Source organism: Pagrus major, chromosome 17 (genome assembly GCF_040436345.1).
Source record: "Pagrus major chromosome 17, Pma_NU_1.0".
NCBI lineage: Eukaryota > Metazoa > Chordata > Actinopteri > Spariformes > Sparidae > Pagrus > Pagrus major.
In genome coordinates, this window is record NC_133231.1 from 6,470,493 (window position 1) to 6,482,669 (window position 12,177).

Genomic DNA, 12,177 nt, shown 5'->3' on the forward strand with positions numbered 1-12,177 from the left:
GCCCTCGTTGACGACCCTTTGGTCTTTTGTTATAGAAAACTGAGCTAATATCCTCCAGCTCTCGGCGCAGTTTAAAGGTCTTAATTGGATTCCATTAGTATATTGCTTGACATGACACTTGAGTCCGCTCTATTAGAATTCCCCTGCCTGGGATTAAAAAGAAGACTTTTTCTACATTCGACTCTCTAGGCTCTTTTGTTAAAGTCTCAAATATTCTTTGTTGGATTCACAGTTTTAGTGACACCATTATTAAAAACTGTAAGCTTGACTTAAACAGGTGCTTTTATGTCTAGAGGACCTGCTGTAAAAAGTACGGCAGTGTCTCATTGCAGCAGTTTATGTGTCAATAAATACAGTATAAGCATCACATGCGTGCCTGATAGAATGTGCTGCAAGCCTCATAAAACAGTCCTCCAGCCTCTTTCAGCGCTAGAGTCCATGTTGAGCTCCCTGCAGGTTTCTTTCCAGAGTATCAGAGTTGAAGTGTTTCCTCTGTGGTGTCAGTCGGTGTAGAACACGAGCCGAAGGAAGGATGCGTTTGATGATATTCTGTTTCATGTCTCTTGCCCCAGTCCTGAGCTGACATGGAGGGATGTTCAGCATCTGATCGCCAACACAGCGAAGATTCCTGACCCCAAGGAGCCCGGATGGAACATCAACGCAGCAGGATATCATGTTCATCACAGGTACTGTGATGTGTGCAAACATTTTGAACACGAGCATGTGGTATCATCATTGGGGTTACATTTAACAGAAGTGTTCTGCAAAAACATTCTGCCTGCTTTTTGAGTGAGTCTTATATATGAATTGAGTGGTGTTTTAATCAATTTACATATCAGTAGTGCTGTTCTTTGAAAAGCAAAGTGAGCTACATGCTTCACTGAAACCCTTGATAACTTGTAGCGAGGGCTGTCTAAGCACCAGCAAGTTTGGTTGTGTTATTTTGTGAAATAGGCTTATTTGTTTCCTGGCGAGAGTTACTTTCAATGAGAAGACTGATGTCTAATGTCTGTACAGTAAATATAAGGCTACAGCCTGTAGCTGCTTAGCTTCTCTTAGCTTAGCATAATGGCCGAGAACAAGGAGAAATGTCTAGTCTGGCCATGTCTGAAGATAAAAAGATGTCTTTTGTCAAGCACCTCAAAAACTCAATAAATAACATGTAATACCTTGTATGTTTATCTGTACAAAAACCAAAGTGTAAAAGTAACTGTTGCGGTTGTATTAGCATTTATGTGTCTGACTATTTCTTGGCCAGGAGCAGCAACTTCCTGAAGTCTCGACGTCACCGTGAGGTTGCCAGGCAACCAGCAAAGACATCAGAAAGTTACTGCTCCCTGCCAAGAAGTAGTCCGGCACAAAGCCCTCTGTAAAACCATAATTTGACAACCAGCTGTTTGCCTTTATTCTAATCTATTTGCTAATATAAACAGTCTTTTAATCTGTCCCTTTGCAAGACAGTGAATATGCATATTTCCCAAAATGTCGAATTATTCCTTTAACGCGAAGAAGAGGTCGTGATGGGTTTAATTTTGTTCCTATTATTAATTATGTATTTGTAAACAGTTTCTAGCATTATAGTTTGTTGTTACACTGTAATAATCTTGACTTGTGTTATTTATTGGCTATTCAGCCTTTGCAAACTCATAGTTGCTGTCAGATATACTAAATATCTCACATATTTCACTTAAAACTCAAATGACTATTTTGTAATGTGCTATCATATTTGACTTGTACAGAATTGTGATGAATCTTTTTTTTACATTCTTATTAGGTAAACCTTAATCCTCCATGTATATCATCCATCATAACTCAGTTCAGTTTTTGGCCTGCAGCTGAATGGTTTGACTGGTTTACAGTAACTGATTAATGGTCACTTTCAACTCTTTGCTTGAACACACAATAAAAATCTAATCTAATCTAATTTAATCTTAAAAACACATTTAGACATTGAGATACCTCCTTATGATAATAATAATAATACTAATAATCATGATGAAGATGATATAGAAAGCTTTTAATCATGCCAGGCCAATGTTATATGGTGCATATAGCATACTGTAGGTGTGGACATCAAATATTTTCTTAACTGTTTGATTATCTGTCTGTGTAACATGTCGCCCTGAAGATATTTCCCCCTCTGGTAGGATTTATGATTGAAGTTTAACTGTCTACAGAGTATGTGGGGAGACAGTGGTTGTGGTTATGAAATGTGTGATTACAGTAATTATCCCTATATGATCTGGAGCTGGGTAATTTCAGGTAAATTAAATGGTTTATACGTGCTTTACAGCACTTTTTGAGACACAGTCACACAAAACATTTGGATTTATTGATTGATTTGATTAAAATAATATATTGAATTCAAAGTAAGGTCAAACCGACTGCATGTAACCCATTTATGTGTCATACTGAAGAGATCAGGTGTCACTTACTACAAGTTTAATCAAGTAAACAGTCCGCGATGAATCATTCAAGCGGCGTCATCTTCCACTTGTTCACTACTGTATTTGCCACCAGCACACACACCACTTTAAAGTGCACACACACCTACACACTCTCCTCGTATAAAGCGCTTCAACCGCAAAAAGCAGCTGTTTTATGACAGTTGAGACGGGTGATCTTGTCCAGAGAGGAGTGTCATTGTAATCCTCTAATGTTATTATCACACCCACAGCGTGTCTGAGTGTCCGTACCTGTCCTGATTTATATAGACAGCGGCTGGAGGAAATGGAGCCTCTCGCTCTCCCTGTGTGAAGCATGAACCAGGGAGAGAGAGAGAAAGAGAGAGAGAGGGAGAGAGAGCCTTGTGCTCCTCCAGACGTCGTATAAACACTTTTACAATGCTTTTACAATGTCAGCCGGGCGATGACATATCGGTAATCAGTCATAGCGTTTGTGATGTTTTTTCCCTGCTCTCTGTCTCACTCACCTTAAGATTTCCCCTCTTCATCATGGCTCTAACTCTACAGTACGTCCTCACCTCTCTTTGCATTTTCATTTCCCTTCCTTCCTCTCCCCCTTCTTTTCCCTTTTCTGGCTATTATTCCCTCTTGCTGCTTTCCCATTTCTCTCTTCCATCCCGTCTTTCGCAGCATGCCGTGTCATAAAATAGATTGTAATTACTGTGTTGCTGTGAGAAGAATGGATTAATTAAAATATAATGATGCCGATCACACCAGCGGGCGTCTGTTGAAATCTGTCCATTTAGGGGCCATGGCAGAGGACTTGTAATGCCCAGATCATACTGCAGGCTAATTATGAAGAATGGTTTATTGCATGGGCAAGGACGGATGGACTAGACAGTGCAATGAGCACAGGGTCACTTATCATCAATGAGGTTGTTACAATACATTAAAGATTAGATATGATATCTGTAATGAGAGGATCCATGTTTAAGAAAATTGAAGATAACGCTGAATGCTTATAGGTTATAGTGGCATGTTAGTGATGGAGGGGAAAGGCTTTTTTCCCTTCTGTTCAGATTCTGTAGGCATATACATATATATATCAACATATATATATATATATGTATATATATATATATATATATATATATATATATATATATATATATATATATATATATATATATATAAATATAAATATATATATATATATATATATATATATATATATACGTATATATGTATATACGTATATATATATACAGTGTAGCCTGTTTTGTATTTTGTTGCTAGTTGACTCAATGGTGACTTAGCCAGTTTATTAAAGCATTCATAAACTTATTCCCTAGAAACTTTCTCAGGCACACAGAACAGGATTTTTAGCATTTTATATTAGTTTGGGAAAAAAATGAAAAAGTAACAAAAGAAGTGATAACTAGTTATGCAAAATAGTGATTGCCACCTACAAATTAACATTTTATCAAGGTAAAACTGAGAAAAAACATACCACAGTGCTAATAATTATCTTTTAAGTGCAGTGCTTAAACAGTACCGATAATTAATTAATTAATTAATTAATTTAAGTGAGAATGTAACTTTTAATGTTGGTGGGGAAATAGCTCCATGCGGTGCACTTTAAAGTGAAAATAGACAACTTTTCAAATTTCTCCCTCCTCAAGTTTCTCTGCGGTTTTACCGTTAACAACGCTTTCGCAAGCACAGCGTTACAACATGGCTACCTGTGGCAGCCTGGCTAAAGGAGTAAAACACTTGGTTGTATACTGTATAAGTAGGCAGGTTTTGTTACCTACTGATCTCGTAGAAAGAATTTTGGTTTCAAACCATTTATTTCCGAGTGATGGGGAAACACATATCAGTGAGGTAACAGACTTTGTCAAAACACGAGCGCTCTCCATCGAGTGAATGCTCATCCAATCGCTGTTGTTTTTCCCTCGCTTTCTATCACTCTCCCTCTTTGCTTGCCTCCTTCATCAGTGGGGTTATTTTTCTTATCTTTCCACAGTTATTCCAGTTGTTCAGCTCTCACCTGGGGATAGCAACCAGGGAAAACAATGCCTTTTCTTGTTTTGGTTTCACAATGGCAGATGTGCTTCCTTTGTGATGTAATTCGACCTTCATTTGTATACTTATAAGGAACCAATTTATACACAAATGGTGTCATTTTTCTACAGCCATTACACTGTGCAGTCAGTATTTACTTCAGAGTGATCAGTTAAAGCAAAAACAATTCTCTATCGCCAGTTTAATGAAGTAGTTTATCTGTTTTCCGCTGCGTTGGGCTAATATAACAAATGTGTTAGCTTGACATACACACACTCATATATCAGCAAAAACTATTTAAAAAATGTATTGTGTATAATGTAACACAACCCAACATAAAACGAAACAGAGACAAACCTTGTTCCATTATCAGCCAGGTGCTAAACAAGCTAAAATATGACGTTTTCCTTCGTTTTTGAACTGACACTTGTTCACTTTGTAGCTTGTATGCGTCTTTTGCCTACTACCACCATCCTAAAAACCAATGGATTACTTAGATCATTTACACCAATGGTTTAAATAAATATACTCAATGGAGACACTGAGTACAAAAGTTTCACAGTGAGCATGTGCGGATTGAGGACAGATGGTTGCAGTGAATGAAGCAGTTGCATGGCTTTGTAAAAGCTGAAAGAAAAATAGCTTCCTTATAGACGTTGGTGAGTTGGCATTGATGTGTGTGTGAATGTATGTTTATGTGTGTGTGTGTGTGTGTGTGTGTGTGTGTGTGTGTGTGTGTGTTTGTGTGTGTGTGTGTGTGTGTGTGTGTGTGTGTGTTTGGGGATTTGGGGGGTTGGTTGGTTGGGTGGGTGGGTGGAAAGGGTCGCCCGCATCCCAGAGTTCCCATCTGTTTGACCTCCATATAGACTGGGAGCTTTAGAAACTCTGATGTTGGGGAGCGACCCCCACCTCCCCCTCACCCCTCTCACCCTCGGCTCCCACCGCCATGACGACAATAAACATGTCAGCCGCCACACGCCAGAGCAATCTGCAATCAGATTTACTGTGCATGAAATATGGTGGTGCTTTTATTGGTCCAAAGACTTGTCACTCATAATTTATAGGCTGTTGCCAGGCCGGCTGTGATGTCAGCGAGCTCCTAGCACCCTCAGGAGAATCAGAAGGGGGAGAGTGAAAGAGATAGGGGTGAGGGGTGGCGGTTGGGTGGGGGTTTAGAGATATAAGAGGACAGAATATTTGTGTGTGTGTGTGTGAGAGAGAGAGAGAGAGAGAGAGAGGAGAGAGAAAGGGAATGAGGGAGAAAAGGTGATGGAAATGAGCGAAAAGAGGAAAAAAAATAACACGCATCCATCCTGCTCCTCTCTGTGGGGAGTTTATCAGGTTGAGGGAGTGAAAGTGTCAGTTTTTTTTCCAAGGTCTGTACAAATGGCTCTCCTCTCCTCTCCTCTCCTCTCCTCTCCTCTCCTCTCCTCTCCTCTCCTCTCCTCTCCTCTCCTCTCCTCTCCTCTCCTCTCCTCCTCCTCCTCTCCTCCTCTCCTTCTCTCTCCTCCGGCATTGCTCTCTATCCTTTGAACGCTGACACCGATTGATCACATGTTTGACGGAGGAAAAAAAAATTAATCTGCGATTCACATCTCCACTTGAAGCCTCTCTGACCCAGAAATAGAAAAGTGGAGGGTCTGGTGTTAGCTGCTTGCACCGGAGGGATGACGTACGGAGGAGAAGCAGAAATGTCCAAACAGGCTTAATTTCATTTAATCTCTTCTGATAGCATAGGTGAAACTACAGTAATTATCCTGTGGGAGATTTAGATAGAAAATAACAGCGGCGGAATAGATCAAAGAAATGCTGCCCTCTCTCCGCAAAGACAAAGTGAATATCAAGGAGAATGCCTGAGTGGAAAAACGGTATCTTACAAAGAAGGAAAAACTAGTATGGCATTAAAAAATTAGATAAGATTCAGTCCCTCTTTTGAAAAATGATAGTCTGTTCGCGGAGAACCATTAGAATGTTTACATTTGCGGCATTTTGTTCCATATCAAAATAATTAATTGCCTCCATTTTCAAATTAAAAGTACATTACAACACAATTAAGGATGCAAATGAGTCTGGGCCTGTCGCGAGGAGCCAGAAAAAGTGAAAGAGTGACTGTGTTGATGTATGAGGGTTTGCGTGCTTTTTTGTGTATTAGGTGTGTCGCAATGGATCATTGTGCAAGTGTGTGTGTGTGTGTTTGTGTGTGTATTCGAATACAAAAAAATGTCTCTTGCAGCCTTTATCGAAGAGGAAGAGTCAGTGTTGAAATTACATCAGCATAAGGAAATAAATCAGAGCCATGCAGTAATAAACAACAGAGTAATTAGGTCACTCTTCCCTCAGTAACTGATCGACCAGAGGAGCAGATACTATGTTATTCCTATTGTGTTAAAGGCTTCTGTCAGCGATTAAAAAAAATCACCCAACATAAACACAACACAATTTTACACACACATATTTCTCTATCCCTGCCTCCTTTCCAGGGGCTCTGACCTCCAACGAGCCTGTTCTGTGAAAGATGTCTACATCGCACTGGAAACCGGGGACGGTAAAACATAATTTTGTCATAACCTTCCCTCTTTGGAGGGAAAACAGATATAAAAGTATATAGCCTGTGGTTTACTGCGAGTCCCCCTCACCCAGCCTGGCAGCAGCACGCAGGGCTGATGGATGCCGGGCGTCGGCCGACTTTTAATTGCTCGTAAATTTTTGATCCAGGGAAAACGCCACGTTCTCCTTGTCCCCCGGCGACATGGGTGACGGAGCCGCTCAGGAGGGAATAAAAGAGCCTCAGTGAGGAGGGAGGCAGAGAAAGAGACACACTAACACACTTGGAAAGATACAGCCACATGCCAGTATCCACTCCATAGGATATATGAAGAACCTTTATCAGGTACCAGTATTTCAGTATGATTGAATTTGTATGAATGTTCTCCTCTTTGAGAAGATGTACACCAACAAAAAGCAGTGCCACCTTTCATGAAGTGTCATTTTATCTATATAAATCATGATGATGCCAAATGCAAACCCTGTCTCCTAGAAAGTCAGTTACACTAATTTGCAACAGCTAATATGTTTTGTAAGAAATGTAATGCAGTACAGATTTTGTTTGCTTGACACTGAATATCTCCTGATTGCATTTGTAATTATTTACAGTATCCTCATAACAATACAAGCATTGTGAGTTCAGATCTGTGGTGTTAAAGTCCTGTACTGTGTACTCCACCCATTCAACCCGCGCCTACACCTTTTGTGCACTACAACAACACAGCACTCTGTTCCGTAGGGAAACATGTTCCCTTTGACCATAATCCTGGCAGAAATGCCCTCAAAAATTAATTTGCAAACAAGTTAGTAGTATATAAACATAATTTCCAGAAGGCAATGTTACAAATGCTCTTTCAGATGCTATTCCACCCTGATGAGAAAAACTTAAATCCAACCACAGATATACCATATACCATACCATACCAACATGCCACAGGTATAAATTATGGATGCTTCCAGGTCAATGTGGAAGTGACTTAAACCTGTGCTCTTTCTAATTACCAGCAGGGGGCAACTTGACTGGTTCCAAGTCTGAATGGACTGTAAGCGTACGAAAGAATGACCCTACTTCTAACTTGATTCATTACCTGAGTAAACAGTTTCCAAATGAGTTTATGGTCTCAGTCCTGAGTTTCACACTAAGAAGACTCGATACAACTTGAAACTTTGCTTGAGTATCACCAGGGTCGATCCCTGAGTGCGACATCACATGGAGGAGAAAGCTCCGTGTTACGTCACACTCGGGGATCAACGCATCTCAACTGGCAGGACAACGACGAGCGGAGCAAGCTACTGCTAACGTGAGTTGTTCAAAAACCTTCTTTTTAGTAAACTCTGTGTACACAAACAATGTTCTCAATGCTCGTGTTCATGTGTAGAGACCCTGGTGATACTACGAGCAAAGTTTCATGTTGTGTCGAGGTCTTCTTAGTGTTTTAAAAATAGCGATTTTGATGCTACCGTAAAGCTGCCCCTAGCACGCCATTGAAAATGATTTTGACCAGAAAACAAAAATACGGTAAATCTTAAAAGTGGCTTTTTTGTCGTAATTATGCTTTTACACAAAGGTTTGACTCGTGTACATTCACAAAAAAAGCCTAGGTTGCATTTTAGCGAGAGTTACACTTTAATACTAAATACACAAAGAAACAATGTCCATGTTGCAAAATAATTTCCAAGGTTAAATATTCATAAGTAATGAAAAATTGAATGTTGGTTTGTTTTTAGTCTGGAGCTGAAAAGATTAATCATTTATACAATCAATGTCACTTTTGGTTCCATCTTCTCATATGTCAAGAATTTCTTTTTTTTTTGTCCTTGTCCTTTATTGTTCACCCTATTTAGCTAAAATAATCTGAGCTGGTCCACTAACAGAGCGACTCACTGACTGACATCCTCATCCTCCATGACCTACACAGCTGTTGGCAGTGCTAAAAGTTTGGTCTTGTTATGGATTGTCAAGAACACAGTTCTTAGTTGACCTCTATCATGTTTTTGTAAAGGGCATATACTAAGGGTGGTGTAGCTATAAGTTATAGATAGCCCTTTACTTTTTAAATAACAAGAGGTATCATCAAAGGCAAAAACTTTTCACTCTTTTACTCCATTACTCGTGTAGAAACTCACTTTACAAATTGCCCCTGTCAACCACTAACTGTGGCTGCAGAGGAGCTGAGGTGCAGCATACATTTGCATATACATTTTTCTTTGTATTCTTTTACTGTGGAACAGTCCTTTAAGTGCCTGTACAGCATTGACAGTAATGGAGATGAGATTGAAAAATGAGGTTTAAAAACCGTCTCTGCAGACTTGTGACTGTTGCTAAGCCTAACAGATGCTCATCTGATCAATTTCTTACCCCGTTTGTCTTCCTCCTGAGATGAAAGTAAGAGGAGATAAATATAGGTTTATCCCACCATTTGCTTGCTCGTTGCAGTAAGGTCCGACATCCTGCCGAGGATTTTGATTATTTCCCTCTACTGTGTCAGACTCGCTCTAGCCTCAGATCTCTATCACTATTTTTTTCTGCCTTCTTTTTCCTCTCTCTTTTTTCTCTGCTTTTTTCTCTCCTCCTTCCCCTGCTGTTTGTGTTGTTCCACTCTCATTTGGTAGTTTTCAACTCACCAGGTTTGGCCTGTTGTGATCTCTTCCCTTCTGACATCGATTCTGCCTCCATTTCCTCCCACTATAGCCACAACAGGACACACGCCGATCATCCACAGGTCACAGTCCGGGCCAGAGGTCAGAGGTCAGAGCGAGCTGCTCCTGCTCACCTCTGTGTGTTAGTGGGGACAATTATGGTGATGGGGATGCTCATCAGACATTTTTCTTCTATTTCATAACACTGTTACTGACTTCAACCTCAATATTTCGATTTTAAAATACTTTTTATTTTTCCTGTCTCTTTGGTATGTAATTGAAAATAAAGACACTGCACAGATATGAACTAACAATGTAGTCTGAACAGATGCGAATATTTGTAATAATATTCTTTATATATTATTTATTTTTTATTTTTTGCCTGACACAGTTTGTCGCAAATGTAATAGCACTTCCTTTCAGAGCCATAACCAATAATTTGTACATGTTAAATGTGTATATCCAGATTATTGTCTTCCGTTAGCCAAAGCAGATTTGCCAAAATGTAAATCAATTTTTAACCTGCTAAAACACGGAGATGGAGATGGCTTTAAGATGAATATTCAAAAATTTTGCAAGGTTCATCCTCAGTAAGTTTTCATCAGTTTCACCATTAATCAGATTCTTTACATAGTGCAGGACAAAACGTGACTGATGTTTTAAAGACGTTATTTTTATATCATGATCCAATGCTGATGCCTGGTGCTTTGCACGACTTGACAGCTAGACAGGGCCAAGAAAAGGCCAAGAGAGCTCCCCAAAGGTTTTTTGTTTTTTGTTGTTTGTTTTTTTATCTTGGATATTTGGACCATCTTTGTTTTTATCTGGATCTCATCCTGCGGCATGCACAACCTCATTATTTTTTTAAATTACATAATATAGTCCACTGAGCTATTATGGCACATTTTTGTCAGTTTATTAGTCGAAAGCTTTCTAAATTTTTACCATAGACGCTTCACACCAGTTTTCCATCAAGGGCCTCCTCCCATCACAAACTGCATTTTAAAGCAAATTCGTGCAATATGATCACCATTCTATCCCCGCTATTTATTTCCACCTGGACCATTAACAGTTACAGATTGAGTTTAGACTTCAATTTTTGTTTTTTGGACATGGTTTGGATACAAATCATTATCCCTTATTATGATCCATTTTGGTATATGGTTCAAATATCGTTATTTTGTGTATTATTTGTCAGCAGCTACATTTCCGCTGTACTTGTCGGAGGCGTATAAAGGGGAGTAAACAATTTAACATAAGAGAAGAAGCCGAATAGACCATTTCCAATAACTTCAGATGTTTTGGGAAAATAGACCAATTAAGGTTGTTGCTATGCTTTGCACCCCTGCTATTTATATAAAGTTTAGTTTGGCATAATCAGACAAAGAATTGCCATGAGAGCGCACAGACTAGACAAAACCAAGAGCAACCACCTATAAACCAAAAAACCTAATCAGGAGGAAATCTCAAACTGATGATCCTTAACAAGTGAAGAGTAGGATAACCTACTAATATCAGAAATTAAAAAAACGAAATGCTAAGAGTGCCTGGTTTACCACAGTAAAGTTCTAAATTTAGCATGATGGTAATATTCATGCAGATTCCCTGATATCACTGTCACAGTATTTTTAAAACCGTCATACAGTCATCCTGCAGGCTGACCGTCACACAGACCCAGAGCTCACTTCCTGCGGGCACAAAGGGAGAGAGACGGGTGAGCCTGATCAACCCCAGTAGTGTCAACCCAATTACTCATTCTCTTAAAGGGCTATTAAAACATAATTGCCCGGCGATTTACATCCAAGTTAACGTGGCCCCGAGATAATTTATTATTTTCCATAAGCCCTTTCTTTTGTGTGCCGACTGAAAGAGTGTGGGGGGAGAGCGAGAGGGAGACTGTAATTTCCTGAGTCATGAAGAAAGGCATGTTGGCAGCCCAGTGTAATTGTTTAAACCCCACTCTCAGACACCTTCCAGTCACCCCCTTTTAATCCTCGTTATCGCTCTCATTAGCCCAGGGTCAGGGGTCAGCCAGCTCCCCCTAGAAACACAAACACAGCTCTGGGAAGAGGAAGGGATAGATGGTGGGCTGGGTGAGGGGACTGAAGGGTTGGGGTTGGGGTGGAGAAAGAGATTTTAACTACAGTAACAGCCAACCTGTATCTGCTTTATCCACCTCTTTAGTTGTGGAATATGGTTACTTGCCTTGTTTTAGGCTAATAAATCTTCATTGCTTTAATAGACTACACATGTAAAGCAGTATGAGTACATTTTGAGCAACAGATCAAGTGGGAGCACCATTGTTTCTTCAACACAGACACAGATGTGTTAATATGAATAAGTTAGATGTACCATAAACAGAGTGTCTAATGTGTCTAATGTCAGAACATACTGTATTTTGATTAGTCACAGATCTAAAATAAGCTTTTTGCAGTGAAAGTCATTTTCAGAAAATATGTTATACCTTTGTTTGTTGCTGTTGTGTTTTCTAAGGGGGGTGTCAGTCTGGTGTCCTTGTAGCCTG

General features: G+C 39.7%; 1 protein-coding gene across 1 annotated transcript in view; it reads left to right on the top strand.

Annotated features, from left to right (window-relative positions):
- The window catches only part of LOC141012037 (neuroendocrine convertase 1-like), a 146,425-nt gene that overhangs the window by 88,768 nt on the left and 45,480 nt on the right, over positions 1-12,177 (top strand). Inside the window, exon 9 of the mRNA XM_073485419.1 lies at positions 573-686. Coding sequence (XP_073341520.1) covers positions 573-686 — 114 coding nt within the window. The remainder of the gene's footprint in view (positions 1-572; positions 687-12,177) is intronic.